This window comes from Cnephaeus nilssonii, assembly GCF_951640355.1.
Source record: "Cnephaeus nilssonii genome assembly, chromosome: 16".
Classification (NCBI taxonomy): domain Eukaryota; kingdom Metazoa; phylum Chordata; class Mammalia; order Chiroptera; family Vespertilionidae; genus Cnephaeus; species Cnephaeus nilssonii.
In genome coordinates this window covers 60,398,285-60,421,031 of record NC_137087.1, presented here as the reverse complement: position 1 = coordinate 60,421,031, position 22,747 = coordinate 60,398,285, and the positions used below count along the sequence as shown (strand labels likewise).

Sequence of the window (22,747 nt, the reverse complement as noted above, 5' to 3'; positions counted from 1 at the left end):
ACGGGAAAGACGGACTCCCGAGGGGGCCCGACGGTTTCTGGCCACAGCTCTTTCCGGTTTTGTCGGCCGAGTAGAACCAAGTCTTCAACACAAGCAGCGATTTCCAGGGGCCGGCGGAAACCGGTCACGAGCAACCCACGCTGGCTTTGGCCCCGGAGACACCCAGGGTGTGTTTCATTCTCATGACTCGGTGAGCGGGCACCACGGACGCCGCTCAACACCCTCCAACGCACGGACGGCACCCGCCGGTCCCAGCCAAGGCCTGCCCAGCCGGGAGGTCGGCCTGCGCGCGGCTGAGAAACCGGCCTTCCCGTTTCCTTCAGGAATCGCTGCGTGCAGCCAGCTGGTCTATAGCTCACTGAGTGCTAACCACCACCGGCTTACAGATCACTCTCTCGACATTCCACGTGCGTGTGCAAACAGATGTGCCATGTATCTTTAAGGCCACCTCTGCAGGGAAGAAAACTCGCCAAGCGAGAAGCACACTTGGCGCAGGGGTGCCCCTCGGCCCCGGAGACCACGGCACGGCGGGAAGCGGGTGGACGAGTGTCTATCGGGGGAGCATGGTTGGAAGAGCTAGGTCTGCAGTTCCCACGTAGAGGAAACGGGGCGGCTGGTGGGAGGGAAGGCCTTCGGGGTCCTGAGCCAGATGTGGGGGAACCGGGCTCCCGGCGGAAGGAGCGTGGGTGGGGCGGGGGTAGAGCAGCTACAGTGGACTTGTGGGCGGGTGTGGATTTGTGTGGGACCCAGGCTTGCAGGGTGTGGCCAGCTGGCAGGAAGGTTTGAGGACCGTCATCAAACACATGCATCGCAGCCTGAGCGAGGGACAGGCAGAGTCCACGGAGAAATCCCGAGAAGACGGACGGACACACGTGGGTCCCCGCTCCGCTCATCCACGTGGCCGACATCACCCCTCGCAAACACACCGGTGAACTTCCTGATTTCCAGGCGTGGCCTGACCCTCTGCCTCCGTAATCCTAGTTTAGAGTCTGTGGCCAGGGCTTAATCACTTAATCATGTTCAATCTTAAAGAACATACATGGGTAGCATGTATCATGACCCCGGGACAGCTTGGGCCACTTAAGAACAATTTCAAGGCCAAATTGTGCGCAAACATCCTGGCCTTATCTGAACTTTCCGCCTCCTCCGGAGGGTTCTCAGGGCCGTCCAATTTTGATGCTTAAATCAAATCATCGTTTGGCTTCATGCTCTTATTGTTCCTCACTCCCCCCTCCCCCCGCCCTTATCACTCCAGCGGCTCATTCCGCTCCGGCACGTTTGTCTGTGCGCCAAGCCCTGCAAGTCCGGCCTCTGGCCTCCCTCCGGCCTCCGGCCTCCCTCCGGCCTCCGGCCCATCCCTCTCCCCGATGGGCTCAGCGTGAACCTCGGGGGCCTGCAGCTCTGCTCACAGATGTGCCTCTGGACCCGGGCTCCTTTTGCGTGCGATCTCGGGGATTTGGACTGAAAACCGAAAGTCAGCATTTTCCAGAAAGTAATTGCTCTTTTATGATAGCTTGAGAATGATAAATGCGTTTTAGCAAAAACAGAAATCCTGGTGATGGGAAAGCACGCGGCCGGGCGGGAGGAACTCACCCCTCGCATGAGGACACTCGGGACAAGGAGGACAGGGCGGGGCAAGGGGTCCCCCAGAGTTTGACAGGATCGCTGTATTTTTTAAAACAAAAGCACAGTTGGCTCCTGTGTAAAGCTAGCTTGGGCTCAGCTGTTGGTTTGCTTTATAATCCTCACCAGAAGAGATTTTGTCCATTGATTTTTAGGAAGTGGTAGGGAGGTAGGAAGGGAGGGGGGAGAGAGGGAGGAATGGAGAGAGAGAGAGAGAGAGAGAGAGAGAGAGAGAGAGAGAGATCCACATTAATTGGCTGTCTCCCACACTCGCCCCGACATTGGCTGGGGTTCGAACCTGCAACCCTGGTACTTGCCCTTGACCGGGAATCAAACCCCAGACCCGTGGTGCAGGGGCCGACGTGGGACCACTTAGGCGCGCCAGCCAGGGCCGTACTCAGTTGTTTCTCAGAAGGAGACCACCAATGCAGAGGCCCTCTGGCACCACATTGGCCACCACGGACCATGGACTTGCAGAGAGAAATGAAAGGTGTTTGGAGTGGCTGCCCGTACCAGCACCACGGAATGTGTCTTCCCAGAGCGATACACGCCTGCACTGTGGGACGCTAAGGCTGAACACAGTGAACTGCTCACAGGTCCAACTTCTGCTCACTGAGCGCGTGGCTGTGGTGCCAGAAGTGCCCTACGCACGAGAGGCCCAACGGACGGGGTCACGTGGCCCTGAAACGGGCTGCACATGAAGGACAAAAGCAGAAGAGAGCCCAGCCCCTGGGGCTCAGGGGTTGAGCGTTGACCTATGAACCAGGAGGTCAGGGCACATGCCGGGGTTGTGGGCTCCATCCCCAGTAGGGGGCGTGCAGGAGGCAGCCGATGGATGATTCTCTCTCATCATTGATGTTTCTCTCTCCCTCTCTCCCTTCCTCTTTCTGAAATTAAAAAAAATAAAAAATAAAAAACGAAGAAGATAAGCCAGGGAAGGAGCCAGTGGGAAGCTGGGAGCTGGGGCACGGGACCGGGGAGGGAAGGGAGCGGGGAGAGGGCTGGGCTGTGATGTCTGATAGCGGTCCCGCTGCCCACCTGCCCTGCGTGACGCTGGGGTTTCTCTCCGTGCGAGGCGGCCCCTGCTCTCAGGACACGTGCTGGTGGGAAGGACCCCCGTCCGTCAGGGTGCCGTCCTCCGCCGGCCTTCCCCGTTGCTCGTGCTAACCTCGGGGGCACCCACACCACAGCTGTCCTCGCTGCTGCGGGCCCTGGGCTGCGACGCGACGCCCGTCCAGCTGCCCACGAGAGCTGCCGTCCTCCTCCGCAGCCTGGTCTCTCGTGAGCAGCGGGGACAGTCTGATGGCGGAGGAAGCTGGTTGCAAAGAGGAGCGATTGTCCTCTCCGAGGTCCCGGCCATTTCTCAGGGCGAGTCCTTCACTGACGTCCAACCACGGGAAGGCTCCCCCGCCCCCCGGCCACCCCCAGCGTCCCCACCGCAACCTCCCTCAGGAAGGTTCACCCTGTCCCTCGCTCTCAGAAAGGCTTTGAGGTGAGCTATTATGCTTGGAGCAAAACGGGGGATCTGGGGACAGGAAGTTATCTCTGCACAACAGGGGAACAAGTGGTGTGTTTGGAGCCCGGCTGAGGCCGACTCCCAGTGCAAGGCCGAGCCTCTTCGCCATCCGGCTCAGGCTCCTCAGCCCGCCGCAGCGCAGTGCCCCGCCCTGCTCCTCCCGTCGGCGAGACCGCCACGACCCGCACACCTCGAAGGGCTGGTGCATAGAAGGGGCAGATCCGAGGCCGAAGGAATTTTAAAAATCCCCCCACACGGTGTGATATGACTTGACAGCCGACAACGAGCAAGTAAAAGAAGCACAGTGTCGATTCCACCCCCTTCCTCAAGCTGGCTTCCTCCAGGGACCAAGCCCCAGGGCCGTAAGACATCCATCGTGCAGCACGGACTCACGTCCCTCGTATGCACGTGTGCGGTGCTGGCCATGCATCCTTCTTGGGAGAATTGAGAAAAGACACAATCATTTTCTGAGCCTGTGGTTTAGGAGAAACTCTGACAAAGGCTAAGCCTCACATCATCAATCAGCTGATCAACCAATCCATGAAGACAAAGAGGAAACATGCAGAAAAATGGAACACTTAAAAAACTCTACATTAATCCGAACCAAAATAGGAAAAGTGGACATGGAAACAGATGGAAAAGCAGAAGATCAAAAGCAACCACTTCAATAAAGCTAACCAGATCAATAATTACATTAAACGTTAATGGTCTAAACACTCCAAATTAATGGCAGAGATGGTCGGACTATGTGAAAAAACAAGACTTACCCATATGCTGTCAGCAAGAAACACACTTTACAAAAAGCAGATAAGCTAAACGTTAAAGAACGGAAAATGACAGACTCTAGGAAGTGAAATACTATTTTATAAATTGGACTTCAAAAAATTCTGCTCATCAAAAGACATTGCTAAGAGTATATATTTTCGACAGCCCAATCCTTTACTTTTCTAGACATCCGCATAGAAACCTTGCTTTTGGGATTCATTTACTTCGCATTTTCAGTAGAGGGTATGAAAGCAAACGTCTACCCGTCACTCGAGTTTTTAGGAAGAGGTTCTCTGACTCCTTTGTTCAAATCCCCTTTTTCCTTTTAAGGAAATGCCCTCAAACTGTACCCCAGAAGTTTAACCACAGCCGCTGTCGGATAAGAAGCCATGTCATCCCGGCAGCTGCCAAGAACAGCTGTGACGTGCACGAGTCCTTTTAACACGGCAGCCGTGGTGATGCGTGTCAGCTGCCGCGAGGCGGCTCTGGGGTGACGGGAGAGATGCCTTTACACAGTCGAGAAGACACCTGGCGCTCTGCCTCCCCTGTCCTCTCCTGCAGCCCAGAACCTGGGGCCTGCGGGGGCGTCACCGAGGTCCCACTCCGTCTTGTGACAACCAGTCCCTGGCTCAGTCCTTGACCACGCCCTCCTCCCGGTGACAAAGATGGACACTGTTCCCTCTCCTCCGACCACTGACCACTCCCAGCGTTGACCAACGGCCCAGGTGAGCGCTCAGACACGCGGCGGGGCCCTGGTTACTGGGGAGGAAGAGACCTTGAGCGGCTGGGCCTCTGGGGAGGAGACGGGGGAGGCAGCCGGGCAGCCCTGGTGCCACGGGAAGGCCGGGCTCTGCACACGGAGCCGAGGGAATACGGCCAGGGCTGCGGACACGCGTGAGTCACTCGGGCTGTCCTGTCCGAAGGCATGAGAGGCCCCAGGACTTGGCAGTTTTGTGACTTTAAAAAGGTCCCTGTTCAACACGAGCAGGTTTCTGTCCCTCGTAACCAAGAGGCACCGCCCCCCCCCCCCACCCACCCCGCCGCCCCGCCGCTGGGCGGGGGTCTGGCCCAGCTCCAGGGGCTGTCTCCTCTGCTTAGGTGTCTGCTTCTTCTCCCGGCGAAACCCCAGGCGGCAGGGAGCATGTCTCACGCGTGTCCTATCGGGGCGTCGGGTGCAGAGGAGGCAGCCCATGGAGTCAGCAGATTCAGGAAACGAGGGGAAAATGACATCTAGTTCAACGTGGGACTCGGATTCAAATTCTGCCCTGGACACACGTCACTCCGAGCTCTCTGCCCTTGGTCTGAAAATCCAAGTCCCCGGGCAGCCTGCGTTCCGCCCCCATTTGCTGAACGGATTCAGGAGGGGAACTGGGGGGGGGGGGGGCGGGGAGGACAGGGACCTGGGGGAGGACAATCAGGCCCATCTGCCGAAGCCTCCCTGTATGAAAAACAGCGTGAGGCCGAGCAGCACGTGGGCAGAGCGGACAGACCGCGGGGAGCGTGAGGGAACACCCACGCGGGAGCGCCAGCCGCGGGACCACCGGCTGAGTGGAGGAGGCGCGCGGGGGCCTTTGCCCTCCGTTAACGTGACGGAACCGCCACCCCCACCTCCCCAGCAGCCGCCCCGCCCTCTGCCACCCCCAGAATGACCAGCCCCGGAGTCAGGAGCTGCCTGTGCCTCTGGGTCCCCGTGGCCGAGGGCGGGCCGTGTCTCTCCTCCACACCCGCGCGGAAGGAGGAGCGCCGCGTGCCGCTGGGTGGTCCTGACCGCGGCGGGGGGCAGGGGAGGCGGGGGGGTTGGGACACTGTGAGGTCAGTGGAGCCTGGGTGGTCAGGGAAGGCTTCAGGGAGGAGGCGGGCCTGCGGTGGGGCCTTCGAGGGGGAGGAACGAACAAACAGGCAGAAACCTCTCCTGAGGTTCGAACTCTGAATTCTCTGTAATTAATCCCAACGACCGAGCCAAACATGAGCCCGGGATCCAGGCTGGCCTCCCTAAACACGCCCTGTGTTTATTGTTCTAGCCTTTTCCCTGATTCCGGAGAAAGAGACGCTCTTGTCTTTTCAGCGACAACAGTCCCCTGGGCATGTGGGATCGGCACAGCTGATTGTCCAAAGGCGGGGGGCGAGCTGCGCCCCTCATCGCAGGCCACGCGCACACGTGCTCCCCTCCGTGGAGAACCTCCCCTGAGGCCCTCGGGGGCCCCCCTGCATCCTGCACCCACCCGGTCTCAGCCGCTTTCTGGATGACGCTCTCACGGGGCGGTGAGGTCTTGGGGTGGAGCCCTGCCTTTGTGTCCCAGCCCCTGCACAGACAGGTGCTCAGTAAATCCGGGAGGAAGGGAAGGGGGAGGGAGGGAGGAGCAAGGAAACACCTCTCAGGGTTGGAGCGGATCTGGGCCGTGAGCACCTGGCACGGGGCTGGGCACGGAGCAAAGCCCACTCCACTCCCTTCCGCCGCCTCCACCTGAGCCCGGGCTCCAGCACCTTCCGCCTCCTCCGATCTGGAGCCGGCTCAGGGGCCGTCTCCCACCCGCAGGCCTGTGTCTGCTGCCCATCAGGATGCGGTAAGGACACCAGGAGGCAGACGGGCACTGCGGCTTCACAAGGAGCTGGTGTGTTAGGGGAAAGGCCTCCATTCCCGGAAATCCCAACCCTGAGCAGGGGTTTTCCAACCGTTTTCACAACGAATACGTCCTGCAAACCAAGCCTCACCTGAGGCCATTATAGAAAACAGATGGAAACCAAGCTGCTTGGGGCGAGTGGTGGTGCCTGATGGGCCAGAGCCCCCTTGCCCCTGTAGCTCTGGCTCTGGGGGAGCTGGGGGCTGGGGGCCCTCCGGAGAGGGTGCCTATGACCCTCTGCTTAGAGCAGGAAAAGGCCGGGAGAGGAGTCGGGAGGTCCAGGGAGCAAGGGAGGGAGGAGAAGGAAGGGACCGGGCTGGGTGTGAGCGGCAGCCCTGCCCCAGGAGCAGGTGGCCCCGCTGCTCAGACGGACAGCTGAGGAGAGGTGCGGGAGGTCCAGGGCGGGCGTCACCGCACCTTACCCACCCGCTCACCCTGGCTGGGCGGCGGCGGCCTCAGACCAGGGCCTCCTGGGCGCTCAGACCTGTCACGTCAGGGGGAAGCGATCTCGTGAAAGTGCGGTCTGCGGTCGCGGTCGGAGCAGAGAGGAAGTGGGAAATGCAGCAGCAGCGAGGCGCCCATGACCCCAGCGCCCAGCCCTGTGGGGGAGGTGGGGGGGGGGGTCTTTACACCTAAACCCACAACTTGGCTTTTATTTATTTATTTATTTATTAGCAAAACTAGCAGCGGAGGCGGACCTGCACAGCCCCCTCCGGAGTCCCGAAGGGTCGGCGCTCCACTCCACCGGCCTAGGCTGGGCCCGTGGGGGCGAGGGGCATCCGCTGGGGACTACGTTTCCCTCTTCAGGCCTCACTGACTCTTTGGGGCTCCGCTAGGCTCCTAGGGGCTGAGCTCAGCCTTCCGGACGAGGGTGAGCTCTTCGGAGCGCGGCGCGGCCTTTCGGGAATAGACGGGGCCCTGGGCTGGGCTCTCAGGCAACATGGAGAGAATGAGGGGAGCAGGAGCGGGGCGAGGAGGTGGAGCGAAGGAGGGGAGCAGGAGCGGGGCGAGGAGGTGGAGCGAAGGAGGGGAGCAGGAGCGGGGCGAGGAGGTGGAGAGAAGGAGGGGAGCAGGAGCAGGGCGAGGAGGTGGAGAGAAGGAGGAGGCGCAGGAGCGGGGTGAGGAGGTGGAGAGAAGGAGGAGCAGGAGCGGGGCGAGGAGGTGGAGAGAAGGAGGAGCAGGAGCCGGGCGAGGAGGTGGAGAGCAGGCGGTGTGGTGAAAGCAGGGATGGCACTCCATGCTGATTAGGTTGCTGATGGGACTGCGTCGCTCAGACTGAGAAACAGCAGACGGGCTTCGCCTTTAGGTCCAGTCCCTGCCCCGTGGGGCCAGCCTGGGCTCTCAGGGGTCAGTGCGGCTTTCGGGGGCTCCGCTCTCCCGGCCTTGGGTCGGCTCCGAGGAGAGCTGAGCCCCCCTCTCTCCTGTGAGGAAGGACACCCACAGGGCTCTGCGGACCCCGGCTCCGCCCTGGGGACTGGGCTTGGCCCTTAGGGACGAGGTTCGCCCCTGAGGTCCTGGCTCTGCCCTGTGGGTCCTGGCTGACCCCACCCGGCTGGATGGGTTCTCCGGGGCTAGGGCGTCCGTGGGGACTCGCTTTACCTCCTCAGGCCTCGACTCGGCTCCCTGAGCTGCTGTGTGGGGCGGGACGCGCCCTCCGGCTCAGCTGCTCCGAGTCTCACCGGGGCCCTTTCGGGAAGGGGGTGGAGGCGGGAGGGCCCTCGGCCGCCTCGGTGTGTGTGGAAGCTGGGACGTGCTGCCTAACGCTTCTCCCACGGGATTAAGAAACATAAGCAGGGGCTTCCTACCGCTGCTACTGCCGCCGTGAGGTCAGGCCAGCTTGCCTCGATGGAGCCGCCTGGGCGGTCCCTGAGCCACCGGCCAGCTCGTGTGCGCTGGAATTCTTGGCATCCGACCAGATGGGCAGCTGGGCCTGGTGAGGTTTCGGTGAGCGATGGACGTGCTTTGCCTCTGAAGGCATTTACGTAACTGAAGACACCCATCGCCATCGCTCCTGGCGTTTATTTTACAGGAAAAGATCTTTAAAGCGTCTCCAAGTCCTGTCCCCACCGGCCAACGCGGCCGCAGGGCCTCCTCGTCACGCCTGCCGGGGCCAAGGGATCGTCCCGTGCTCCTCTCCCTCCCCACCGACCAAAATGCGCCTGCCGTGCGGGGTGCTTCCCGGCGATGGCCCCTTCGGACCCGCCGGGGCACCTCAGGTTGGGAAACGCAGATGCTGAACCTTAGTTCTGGGAGCCCGGACGCCAGCAGCTTGCGCGGCGCCCGTTACAGCGTTTCCCTGGGCAGCTGCGCCCCCAGGACGGCTTCGGGGGGGGGGAACCAGACGGCCCCGGGACCTGCCAGTGAGGCAGCGGGCCGGCAAGGCGGCTCTGGACTCCCCCGTGCCGCTCTGCCGGGAACCTTAAGAGCTCCCTGCTCTCTTGACCTATGAGCCAGGAGGTCACGGTTCGATTCCTGGTCAGGGCATATGCCCAGGTTGTGGGCTCCATCCCCAGTCAGGGGCGTGCAGGAAGTAGCCGACCGATGATTCTCTCTCATCGCTGATGTTTCTATCTCTCTCTCCATCTCCCTTCCACGAGTACCGTGGTCAGCAAACTCACTAGTCCACAGAGCCAAATATCAACGGCACAACGACTGAAATTTCTTCTGAGAGCCACATTTTTTAAACTTAAACTTCTTCTAACACCACTTCTTCAAAATAGACTCTCCCAGGCCGTCGTATTTTGTGGAAGAGCCACACTCAAGGGGCCAAAGAGCCGCATGTGGCTCACGAGCCGCGGTTTGCCGACCACGGCACTAGGAAATCAATAAAAAAAATATTTAAAAGAAGAAAAAAATAAGCTCCCTGCTCCCCTTGCTTACCCAGGAGGCGAGGGGTCTCTGGAACGAGAATTCCCCGCTCCCCGCGACCAGCCCAGACATGGAAACGGCCAGACGGCCAGCCAGCATCTGCTCTCGGTGCCCCGATGAGCACAGACACCCCAACGGCCGGGGGATCGGATCCATCCCCACGTATTCCACTTGAGACACTCACACGGGCAAGAACCTCTGGCAACGCAAACACATTCCTGTCCGCTGAGCAGGCAGGACCGAAGCTTATACGCCCCGGTGGCCTTGTTGTAAAAGGAGGGCCTAGATTTCAAAGGCGGGGTGACGGAGCTCTGCCCCTGGCTGCCTTCCCCCCTCCTCCTGCTTCTTCTGCACCGGAGCTGACACTTCCTGGGGTCCTGTCTGAGCCGACTTCAAAGCCCCGGAGCCAGGCCACCGGGGCTCCTGCATTTTCCAGAAGGGCAGACTCGCTCTGGCACCTCGCACGAGGCCTGGGACGTCACGGGTTTTCAATAACTATTTGTTGACTAAAGGAATATACGGAGAGAACTCGATAGGGAAGCAGGGTCCCTTGGCAAATTGTATAAATGTCGAATCACAATGTCGTACACCTGAAACTAACACAATATTGTATGTCAACTATAACTGAAATATTAAAAATAAATTTAGCCCCGCTGGCGTGGCTCAGTGGTTGAGCATCGACCCGTGCACCAACAGGTCGCTGGTTCAATTCCCAGTCAGGGCACGTGCCCGGGTTGTGGCCTCGATCCCCAGTGAGGGGAGGGGGGACTCAGGAGGCAGCCGATTGATGTTTCTATGTTTCTGTGTCATCATTGATGTTTCTCTCTCTTTCCCTCTCCTTCCCTCTCTCTGTAAAAAAATCAATAAAAACATATTTTTTTTAATGATAAATTTAAAAAAACAAAGAAAAACAGGATAATCTTTCATCAGTAAGTGTTTTTTTTTCCTTCAAAAGTGACACCTCGAAACCCTTGGGTAGACGTCCAGGGAACGGTACCGGGTTCCCAGGCAGGGCCACCCGCTCCGAAGCCGAGCAGGTTCCGAACCGCCCAGCTCCAGGGGACGGCGGGACCCCGGTTTGTGCAGGGCGCCACCTGCCTGGCTGAGCATGGCACCCTGATGAGCTCCGTCTCTCCCGGAGGAAAACACTGAGAAACCGCGAAGGATCTAAAACACCGTTTTCAAAGGGTGTAACGTGTTTCCCGGAGGCAGACAGATGCATTGAACGGGGTATGTCGCGCACTTCATTTCGATAACTCGGAAGTTATTTCAATAACTCGGAAGGACAGCACGCTTGCCAAACCACGCGGCGTGGGGCTGCTTCGATGGTGAGGCTACCATCTGCATCTGGGTCCTGGGGGACGGACGCTGGGAGACATGGACAGGATGTCACCTACCTGCACACACAGAGCCCGGAATCCCTCGGGGATGGGGACCCTGTGTGCGCGCCCCCCATGCCACCTCCGCGGTGCCCGTCAGACGCCTGCCGGGTCAGACGTGCCATTGGAGGCCCGGAAACCGAGCCGAGCGAACGGCTCCCGTGGGAGACTTAGCGGAGACACGCCGCCAGCCCGGCCTCACGGTCTCACCACCCGGTGTGGCTCATGACCAGGCCTTTGGTTACGCGCTCGGAGAATTAGGAGGTCAGGCCGGCGAAGACCTCGTGCCTGCGCTGAGCAGAACGGGCTTGTGGATACGGGGGCGCCGGCAGCGTGGAAGGTTCTGGGGCCACCTTTAGAAACGGGTCGGAGGACGTTCACGGCGTTAGCAGAAAGACAGCCTTGAGCATGGATCCACTGAGGGTCAACGAAAAGCCAGAGTTTGGTCAAACGCTGGAGAGTTGGGAATTCGTTTTTAAAAATAACACTTTAGGGACGAGAACGTAATGCTTGGGTTTGATTTCAAGGGCTGATTTCGTTTCCTGAAAACAGGCAGTCTTTTGAGGGGGGAGGGCTCTGTAGGGACGGCCGTAAAGAGCCAGTTCCTGCTACGTTTTCTCCACTACGGTGTTTAGAATCAAACAGATGGTGTTTCCCAGGCAGGACCAGCATTGAGACCTGTTTCCTTACGGTCCAGCGAGAGCACGCACATTATTTCCTCTCTGTCAGCTCCGAAGACCTGGCGGCTGCACCGCCTCCCTCGCCGTGAGCGCACCGGTGCCCAGGTCGCGGCGTCTAACACCGTCCTCCAATGACCCCGGGCTCCCCGGAGGAGTGGCTGCGTTTAGGACTGGGGCAGGCAATACACAAGATGAAACTGGTACATCTTGTACAATTTTTAGTAAAATATTTTCATTGATTTTTAGAGAGAGAGGAAGGGAGAGGGAGAGGGAGAAACATCGATGGGAGAGCAGAACATCCATCAGCTGCCTCCTGCACACCCTTACAGGGCAGGGATCTAGCCCACAACCTGGGCATGTATCCCGACAGATAATCGAACCCATAACTTTTTGGTGCACAGAACAACACCCAACCAACCGAGTCACACCAGCCAGGGCTTGTGTAAGTTTTTTAAAGGCCCAAGTCCAGGTTGATGCTGGAGGTTTGGGGTGGGGGTGCTGCAGAAACTGCAGGGAGACCTGACCCCATAGAGGCCTTTCTTTTTAACGATGTGGGTGCCTTGCTAGGGGGTCACGAGAGACCACGGAGCTAGCGGTGAGCACCGGGAAACGTGGCCCCATGCCTTCCTCGATGAGTGTCCCCTCCCGGACACAGCTCCTCGGCTTGCTCCTCCCGTGCTCAAAGGCCTGGGAGGAACCGCTGTGGCTGGGGGTCCGAACGGGCCTCGCAGGAAGGAGCGTCAGCAGCGAGCAGGACGCAGCCCGCAGCAGCGCTGAGCAGGTGGTGAAGGGCAGCTGCCGATGGCGAGCGGAGGGCCGAGGGCCAGAGCGGAGCCCCATCCCGAGTCCCGACGGCCCCGCCTGCGGACCATCCGGGCATCACGCCGAGGACCTGGCTCCCAAGTCAGGTGTGTGAGCGGCTTCTGCAGGGCGAGGTCTCCAACCTCTGAACTGGGGGCGGTGGGGGTGGCCGCCTAGAGACTATTAAATGGACCCATGGGCGGGGGCTGCATCCACTTGGGGCACAGGGCACTCAAAGGAGCCGGAAGCTTCCAGCGGGTGGTGCCTGGCATCCCCTGGAGGTCAGGGGCCAGTGTCGGGGTCAGGCAGGTGAGGGATGGGGACCTAAGCCCGTGTGTGGTTAGGAGACGCGGTGAGCTTAGCCTGAGATGGTGCCGGACAGCCCTTCACGCGGAGGAGCTCGAGGCCAAGGCTGCGGTGATTCATATGGCCCTTCCCCTCCGGGCCCCGGCGGACAGAGGGGCCACGGGGTGACTGACAGCCCGGTGGGAGCCGTCGGTCGGAAGTGGGTGCAGGAGGAAACTCAGGGGAAGTCAACAGCTAAAGGGCAGAGCCACCGTGAGGACCGAAAACAGGAGTTTTTTTGGTATAAGTATGTCCCCCAAATATTGCATGGGAATTATTCAGATGCATTTTTTAAAGCCTGTTTATCTGAAGTCCACGTGCAAAGGAACATTCTATTCTTCACTTGCTGAATCTGGCAACCCTACCACCAGGGGAGGGCCCGTGGCCGCGCCCACCACCCAGGAGCCTTCAGGGTGTTGGTATTTGTGTGTTATTACAGCACCTGTGAACACTTACACACTTCATGCAATTGTTTGCTCTCCTTGTCTGCATCCATCAACTCATCCCTAATCCTGCTGACTCATGGCAGGACGAAGGGGCCGTTAACGTCTTGCACTTTTCTGCACACCCTTACAGGGCAGGGATCTAACCCACAGAACAACACCCAACCAACCGAGGAAACATCAGTGTCACCGCGATGGGCTTGTACTTGGTGCATCCGCTTGCAACAGTACCCACGACACAGGGATGTTCCAGAAGTGCGGCGTGGCACTTAGATCCTTTGACCAAACCTCTGACCCTTCTGAATGCTCACTTTCAAAGGCAAGCCTCTAAAAAACCCGAGCACGGCGTGGCGTGTGCTGTTGTTACTGACACTGAGGTGGCCCCCGGTAGCCTCGCAGGAAGGATTTCCACAATCTCAGCTACTTTTACAAAGGAAAACAGCCTGTTTTCTACTGTGAAAAACAACCTAAAAATAGTTCCCACAGCACGAGGACAAAACCCTCTGCAGGGTCTCTCCGGAGAGCTCATGTTTCTACCGATTTTCTCCATTTCCCACCGTGCCCACGAGTTCTGACATTTTAGAAAGCCATGTCGGCGTGGCAGGTAAGACACATCGAACCATTGAATTCCATTATTAATGCTGCAACTGCCGTATACTCTTCCTTCACATCACCGAGGACGCACCTCACACACGTGTCCAAGCAAACGGTGTGACACCGCATGAAACCGCATCATAAGCTCCACCAGAAAGCTGCATTAAGATGTTTCTACCAATAATTGATCGATAAAAGCAAAATGCCGATGATCTAGACACGACTGTAGAAAAAGACCCTGCACTCGGGAAAGAAAAACCGGGGCGTGCGTGTCAGGAAGTGGAATCCCTGGTGTGTGTGTGAGAAAACGACTTTCCACGGCGCAGCAATGCCGCCGCCCCGGGCCCGCCCCGCCTCGGTGTGCCCTTCGTCTTGGTCAGCATGAGGATCCCACTCCTTGAGGACAGAGCTGGAGGTCAAGGAAAGGACAGAACTTGACCCAGGTCTGATGCGGCCGCGTGCTTTCACAACGTCCGCGGAAAGTGGCGAGAAAAGCAACGTGAGCACCCACCTTGCCGCGGGCGCTGTGCCCCGGGTTCCAGGAGTCTCCGTCCCAGAGCGCGGCGCTGACGACCTCATAGGCTCCGGCCCCGTCCTCCGTCCCGGCTGGTGGCACGGCAGGTGCGACAGTGCGTCCCACGGTGAGGCCTGCGGCAGAGAGAAAACGCCCGTCTTCAGCGGGTCAGGAGAGCTTGTGCGGGAGGTGAACGGGGTAAGGAAACCACCTACATCATCGCAGTGAGCGCTCAGCTGGCGAAGTCTCCGCCCTCCAACCACAAAGCTCTGCCACTGAAGACACAGCTCTGCCTTTCCCTGCCAGACTCGGGGCACGTGCAGGGGGGTATCAGAGAGAAAGGATGTCACCGCCCCCTCCCACCCCCTCTCCCCCCAGCACCCACGGCAGCGGGACCTGTGAGCGATGGACTAGCGCTCTGCCTGCGATCGGCTCTCTGCCAGGTCCCCAGGCTCCGCTGTGCTGGGACTGAATCCATTGCCCGGAGCCGGAGAATCGGCTCTGCACCTGCCAACCCTCACCGGCCTGGCGGAGGCTAATTTTATGCGCTTCGGGGAGGGAGTCTAGAGACGAAGCTAATTTGCCCGCTCAGACGGACGAGCCTGGGCTGTGAAAGAAATGAAGTCATTCAGTAACCGACTATGCGATCTTGTTTCTCGGGTCTTGTCTGTCCAACCCGCTGCAGTACCGACCCCGCCGCCGGGCCGCCCGATTTCCACCGACAGTCCTCCCGGGCAGGGCGACTTCTCTCCCGGAGCGTGCCCCCCCTTCACCGTGGTTTCTCGGGGCCGCTCCCCTGCGAGGCCCCGCGCCTGCGCCTCCTGAGACCCAGGGCAGCCTCGGGGAGGACGGAGCGGAGCCCGCGTGGTATTCCCATCGCCGCGGCCGGGACGCAGCCTTCTCAGGCCTGAGTCATCACGCGCGGTTTTGGGTTACGCAGGGGCTCCCGTTTATTGGGCACAAATGGTATTGAAATCTTAATCCTAGACATTTTACGGTCCCCCGAACACTCCTAAAGCCACACCGTTTCATCATCCTCGACGTGGAAGTCTGCGGTTACAAAAGGATCGCTCCTCGCTGGGGCTGGGGGATTCGCCGCGGCCTGACGCGGCCTCTTCGGGAAAGTTCTCAAGCGGGTCGCACAGCGTTTGAAACTCCAGGTGTCGAGAACCAAAGGGGATCGGGACGAACCCAAAGCTGGGAACGTGGCCAGCGGCAGAGGGGTGCGTGGGGGCCCCTCGGCCACGTGGGGAGGGGGGGAAGGAGAGAGCCATGAGCACAGGTGAACGGGGGGGGGGGTGGGCTGGGGCTGGAGGAGCTGGGTCTCCGGGGCTGAACTGGCACCCGCCCCGACACGATGAGGGGCCGCGGTGCAGGCAGAGGGGCTCAGGTGGAGGCGCCTGCGGCCCCAGCGGAGGGCCGGCCGGGGAAGGAAGGAAGGGCCACCTGCGTGGAGGACCGGACGCCCGCCTCCTGGCTGCAGAGGAGCCGCCCCAGCGTGGACTCTTGGATCAGGGGGCCTCGCCGGGCGGCTGGACTGTGTTGCGCTCCGCGTGCCCAGGTAGGGCAGCGTCCTCGCTACAAGCAGGGGCTCTGGGGGAGACACCCCGCATCAGGACCAGCGCCACCAGGAGCCGTACCCGCGGTGCGTCCAGGTCCGGTAGGGAGGCTGCCTACCTGTCCGTGCAGTGCGTTCACTCACCCGCTCACTCACTCGTTCAACAACCATTTATTCCCGCGGCCGGTGAGGGGCGCCCTCCACCCAGTATCTTCCGCGCAGAAAGCCCATCTTTCTCCTCCAGGCCGCGCCCTCGCGTCCCGTGGACCAGCCCCCTCTGCCTGCGGTGCCGGGACCCTCCTCCCTGAAGCCTGTGGCCTCCCGACCCTCGTCGTCACCTGGGAAGCTGGGCCGCCGTCGAGGGCCCCCTGCTTGACCACAGGCCGAGGCCGCAGGAACCAACGAGAAAGAACACGCTCGACCTGCGGGCCCCTCTCCCCCAGTTCCTGACGGCCGTGAAGGCGAAGGTCCCAGCCCCTTTCCCCTACATGTTCCAGCACCTCCATCCAAAACAAGGCCCTCGGGGCTGCAGTTTTCCCTTCCAAGAGGCGTGATTTCCAAACATCCCCAGGAGAGTCGGCCGCGCCAGCGCTCAGAGGTTGTGCAACCTTTTTAAGAAACGAGTGGCTGCCGCTGCGGAGCGGTATTGCCGCCCACGCCCGGGATTGGGGCCATCGCTCAGCTTCGCAACTGGCTGCACCCCTCCCCCCCACCCCGCCAGCAGGGTCTGCAGTCGGAGGGCTCTTCCCAGGAGTGCTTCCTGTGTGTTTAGACACGGGCATTTCTCTCAGATGATGCAAAAAAAAAAAAAAAGCGTATTTGTGGGGCATGGACAGACAGAACGAGCTATGCACAGCGGTGGGACAGCAGAAGGGATTGTATGGACTGGTCTTGCTGACAAACCATAAAAGCAGGTCTTGAATGATGTTAACATTCAAGCCGTAGAGACGCTGGGGGGAAAATACGACCTTATAAAACAGATAGTTTGGCCCTGACTGGTTTGGCTCAGTGGATAGATCGTCGGCCTGCGGACTGAAGGGTCCCAGGTTCGATTCCGGTCAAGGGCATGTACCTTGGTTGCGGGCACATCCCCAGTGGGGGGTGTGCAGGAGGCAGCTGATCGATGTTTCTCTCTCATCGATGTTTCTAGCTCTCTATCCCTCTCCCTTCCTCTCTGTAAAAAAAATCAATAAAAACATTAAAAAAAAAAAAACTCAGATAGTTTGCATACATTTTTGTTTCTCATAACATTTGGGCATCGACGAAGCTCAGTTGCCGAAATAAAACATGGGGATCGCCGAGCCTGGGGAGGGCCTCTGGCTCTCCTGGCCGAGGGCACCTGCCCTGCCCGGCGGAGCGGCTGACACGGCCGCTGGCTTCAGGCTCACAGAGGAAGGGAGCACACGGCTGCTGCGGTTTCCAACGCCGATCCTCTCCACAACCTGCCTGCTGCCCCCCAGCCCGTGCCTGCGCTCGGCTCCTCGCCTGAGCTCGCCGTCTCCGCCCGGTTACAGCTGGGCGGGCGGGAGGGCCAGGCCCGCTCCTGGGGCGGGAATCTCTGCCGCAGTGACTTTTCTGGTCTTGAAAAAGCCAGCAATGAAGACACTGCCCGGGAGGGACTCCAGACCCCGGGTGAGGCGCCAGGGCCGGGCTGCCATCTGTCCGGCCCCGGCCCTGCTCTGGCCAAGCCCCCGTTGCCCGTCTTACCGAGGGAGGCCCGGGCCCACCCAATGCCCACCTACGGGCTCTGAGATGGTGAACAAGGAATGTCTTGGAGCCACAAGGCCTGGCTCTGGTCCTGACTTTGGAAAGAGAAGGAATTCTGTCCCATAGTAGAACTGCAGCTTTGGAAAGGTGCTTTATGTGTCACTTCCAAACTCAGAGAAAGCCAGCATCGCACGGACGGCTCAGATGGATTCACACCCCACGCACGAGGGTCCTCGACCACACATACACACCGCTTCCTGCCCACGGGGCCTCCCCTCCGGGGGCAGCAGAATCACTGACGCCCGTTTACAATGTTAACGTGAGTGATTATACCTCTGCCCGTCCAGAAAGCCATGGCGAGTCCCGCTGTACCAATGGTGAGATGGAACTATAGTCATGAGGGTCATCCCCAATGTCGCTCACGGATAAATGGCAGGAATGAGAGCGAAACCCAAGCCCTGTCCATCTCAAACGCATTAGTCCACCTGGCCTTCGTACTGGGGGCAGGACGTGCCGCGGGACTCCGTGGGCGGGGACTTTGAGGCCGGGAGGCAGGGTCAGGATTTTTCAAAGTTTACTTTGTAAGAAATGATAGGAAGGGGAATGGACCCGATGATTAAGATCTACACCCCAGGCGCAGCTTTTATTTTTAATTATATTTATTTATTTAAAATATTTTTTATTGACTTCAGAGAGGGAGAGGGAGAGAGAGAGAGAGAGAGAGAGAGAGAGAGAGAGAGAGAGAGAAACATCAATGAGAGAGAATCATTGGCAGGCTGCCTCCTGCACACCCCATACTGGGGATCAAGCCCTCAGCCGGGCATTGAATCCATGACCTCTTGGTTCATAGGTCGATGCTCAACCACTGAGCCACATCAGCCAGGCCCAGGAGCGACTTTTAGAAGTTAACAGCAAGCACAAGGACAAGGATGGGAACTAGTTTATTCCATTTCCTACTGCACACGTACTGACTGGAGTCAGACAACAACGCAAGAGCCATCCATCATCTGCGTCTCCAGGAAAGGCCCGGTCTCACGCCAGGGCTCGCCAACGTGCTCCTGGCCATCACTGTCCATCACTGGCCATCACTGACCATCACTGACCACCTTCTGCTGAAATGGACATGCAGCTGGGAGGCCCTGGACTTGACGAATCTGGCTTGACTCCACTCCTCTGACCGGGTCTTGCCGTTCTCCACCCACACTCCTCTCCCTGGCCTCCTCCCCTCCTTGGGGGACTTGAACACCCCCCAAGTCTTCACTCTTGGCCACCTTCCCTCTCCACTCTTACTGTCCCCCAGAGAGCTCATTACTGTTTAAGCAGATGTTGCCCAAATCAATATTTATCCATGTGGCCAAGTCCCTCAAGCACAGTCCGTGTTACAATATCCACCGGATACTTCATTGCAGTGTCTTGGTACCGCCCTCACCTCCGCTTCACCATGTTTGACCGTCAAAGGTTCCTGGCCCTGGTCAGGAAACAAAACATTTCCCTCCCCACGCGTCCCGCCGATGCCACCACCCTCCCTGCTCCCCGGGCAACCTCTCAGACGCGGTACTTTGTTACCCCCGTAGCCAACACCTCCAGTCGGGTTCTGTGCTTGGTGTTAGCTCTGAGCCTCTCCTGCTTCTTAACGAAGTCCTCCTTGAGCCCTCCTCCCCTGCAGGCCCTCCCTCCCAACCCGAAAGGAGAGGAACGTCTGATGAGAACACAACAAGGACGGAAATGCCCTGGGCAGTAGAGAGCGTGTGGGTTCTAAGGACAGAAAAGCCGTCAGGGTGGCGACAATAAAGGGAGCAAAGGGAAGGGGCGGGGGCGGGGGGCAGAAGTGCAGGAGGCAGACAAGGCCTGGACCGGGGCGGGGCCTCCAGGGCGCAGGGTGGGTTTACTCTGAGCGCAGGAGGAGCCTGGCCCGTGCCGGAGCCCTTCCGCCTGAGGAGGGAGCACGTGAAGGCGGGAGGAGGGAGGATCCGTGAGAACCATCGCAGGGTGAAAGGCGACGCTGAGCGGAGGGTACACCGTCCGTCAGCCTTTACAGGCTACAGTGGGGAACACGGTGGACAGCGGCTAGCCATCGAGCCCCACGCTAACCCTAGAAGTTTAACTTGTTTAAACCCCAAACAACCCTGTGATGTTTATCCCCACGGACTAAGGGAGGAAACGGAGGCGCAGAGAAGTTAAGCCACTTGCCCACCGTCCAGCAGATGCTGCAGGTAGGAGGCCACCCACACAGCCAAGGACTAGGGTCTCCGCTGCAGCCGCACACAACACACCCAGCCCCTCCGGCCAGGAGACTCAGACCCCGTCCTGAGTCCCCCACGTCCTGGCACCGCGTCACCGGATCGATCGCGCCATCTCGCTCCTCCTGCTGTGACCACACCGACCCCCCTTCTGACCACTCACTGCCCAGCTGGGTCCCACCTCACGCTCTGTGCATGAGGAGATTCTGCTCTCAACCCTTCGCACACCCCTCCCCCTCCCCCCAATTTCCCTCTTCACATCTCAGCTCAAAGATCAGCCCCTCCGAGAGGCTTCCTCCCACCCAAGGCTCTCTCCTGCTCACCCTCCTATTTTGCTCCCTCCCAGCATTCCTCAGGAGCTAAACTTGGTTGATTTCCTCATCCTTTCGTCTGCCTCCACCCCCCGCCCCCGTCTGCGGGGCCCTGTCTGTCAAATTCGCGGCTGGGTCCCCGCGTGCAGACATGTATTGAATGAATTATCCCACACAGATGAACGCTTCCTCAGCCTTGTGGTCATAATGGCACGGAGGTGGGGGGTGGGGGTGGGGGGTGTAGGGCTTAGTCCCGTCTCAGAGGGTCTGACAGGTGAGCGATTTCTAGCTCCCCCAGCGACCGACGGTCCCCGGCAGGTCACGGCCCAGACCCAAGCCCACTGAGTCCCGCTGATCCGGCTGATAAGCCAGAACTCCGATTCACTCCTTTTAGTGAGAAAGGACCGGGACTCAGCCAGGATCCTCGTTGGAGGCATTTTGCTCGTTATCTTCCCAGCAGGAAATCGCTTCTGAAAAGCCGAATTAAGACCAGAACGGCGAGCAGAGGGCCCTAATTGGAACTGTCATCGCGGGAGCCTGGTAGTTCCTTCTCGGCTCGCGAGTGCGCACCTGCGGCGCCAGCCCGGGGAGCGCGGATTCCCGGGGCACCCCCGCACCCCCGCGCCCCAGAGCGCGTGGGCGCCGCCCGACGTGAGCTTGGGTCACTCTCCATGGGCTCGGTGAGCCCCGAGGCTGGCTCCCAAACGCTGCTGAGCTCTCCTGCCACCGCGTGGAACCCCTCGCCTCTCGAGGAAAACGCTCTGGGAGCTTGAAGTCGGGGGAGAGTGTAGACCGGAAGCCCCGGGTGTGCTGATGAGAACATGTGTTCAGGATTCCACCACGCAACACGGGCACACCCTCTGCCTCCCGCCCCTGCGGCAGGGACGCCCTCCACCCCTTCGCCACCTGCGGGGCTGCCCTGCAGCTGGGGCAGGACGGGGGTGAACACAGGGCGCCCTGGCTTCACGGGGGGACTGGAGATGAAGGGAGCCCGGGGCACTGAGTCAGGGCCCCCCTCCCCCAAGTCCGGATGGCCAAGGTGAAGGTGGCCCCCCGAGGAAGTGCCGATGGGATGCCTATAACTTCGCATGTTCTCGTCGTTGACTTTGCCCGTTGACTTTGGAAGACCCCAATGAGAAGCCTGCTTTCAACACTCAAATAGGATCCTAAAGAACTATCGTCCCGGAGAGTACGGGCCCGGGTTCCGAGGAGCCTTCATTCTAGGTCAGTGGTCGGCAAACCGCGGCTCGCGAGCCACACGCGGCTCTTTGGCCCCTTGAGTGTGGCTCTGCCACAAAATACCCTGGCCTGGGCGAGTCTATGTTGAAGAAGTGGCGTTAGAAGAAGTTTAAGTTTAAAAAATGTGGCTCTCCAAAGAAATTTCAATCGTTGTCCTGTTGCTATTTGGCTCTGTGGACTAATGAGTTTGCCGACCTCTGTTCTAGGCGATTTGACCAATAGCTGCGAGGCCTGCAGATGACCTGGGAGCCGTGTTAATCAATGAGAAATACTTCTGTGCTTCGGTTTTGAAAGGGAACAGCGTGTCTCCCCGCCTTTAAGTCCTTGCTTCACCTCACCTGGATCAAAGCGTAAAGAAACTGCTCCGTTTGGGAGCCTTAATCCATTTCCTCAGTGATTCCCACCTGTTCCCACACACGATGGAGCTGGCCGATCCCGTCCTGGCCAGCAGGCATCTCCCGGGACCCGCGCATTTGAGGGAGGACTGAGCGTCACTGCCCCGGTTTAGAAGTCACTGTAAGGCCGCCTGCGTGTTCTAAATGGACTCCGAGTCTCTACAACTGGCACTGAGATGTCATCCAGGCGCCACCACCGTGAGCGGCGCTCGGCGATCCTGGGAGCTTCCGCATCCCTTCCTCTTTAGCTCCTGGTCATACCGCCTGGGGCTCAGCTGAACCAGCAGGAGGGGGTCCCACTCCCCACCTGCCTGCACTGAGGTCGCAGGAGGGAGGCCAGGGTAAGGACGGGGAGAAGGCAGGGCCTGCTCCTGATGGGCTTTGCTGGATCTGAAATGTGACTGTCCCATTCATTCGGACTGTGTCCCATTCATTCAGCCATGACCAGGCCCTGCAGACTGACATCTCAGCAGCCAATCATCATAAAGAAAACCTTCCAACAGGTAGGACTGGGCCATTCATGAGGGGATGGCAGCAGGGGGAGATACCCAGAGGAGACAGAGGGAGGGAGAGAAGGATTTCTTAGACCAAGTCCCCCTACACGACATGAACACAAACAGCAAAGAGGGCCGTGTAGGAGATGGGTGTGCACGAGGAGCAAAAAGTTATTGGTCCAATCAGGAGTGCCACGGGTGTGAACTATCGGTCCCCTTTTATATATTCTTCATCTTTATTTTATTTTATACTTCTTACCTTTGTGGATTATAATAAATTGAAAATGGTTGTTAGAAACACTGTGATTAGAAACACTAAGAACATTCATTACAAGGACGTTTTATATAATTTAAGCACCTTTCAGCTTTGTAGCCGATGTGTAGCAGCCTTAGTGCATTTAACATTTATTTGAACATTTTCACTTGTTTACATTCGACTTCGTTCTATGGAACATTCATTTTTATTCTACGGGACGTTTCCTCCACTTCTAATCCACGTGGACTTTCAAAATCACAAAACCTTCCTCCCTGCGGAATTTCCCTGGACAATTGCTGTTTCTGAGAGCAAACCGTAAGCTGGGGTCTATGTCGAGCGGCCAGATTCTGTAACAAAAATATGACTCCCGGTGATTTTTTTTTAAGTGTGAGTGTGTC

The 22,747-nt window shown here is 59.0% G+C and overlaps 1 protein-coding gene across 2 annotated transcripts in view; it reads right to left on the bottom strand.

Moving 5' to 3' along the window:
* The window catches only part of ADAM12 (ADAM metallopeptidase domain 12), a 176,348-nt gene that overhangs the window by 137,031 nt on the left and 16,570 nt on the right, over positions 1-22,747 (bottom strand). For both annotated transcript variants that reach the window (XR_013814711.1, XM_079793191.1), the window contains exon 2: positions 14,147-14,283. Coding sequence is in view for 1 of the 2 variants with exons in the window: in XM_079793191.1 (XP_079649317.1) it covers positions 14,147-14,283 (137 nt within the window). In the remaining variant the exon portion in view is untranslated. The remainder of the gene's footprint in view (positions 1-14,146; positions 14,284-22,747) is intronic.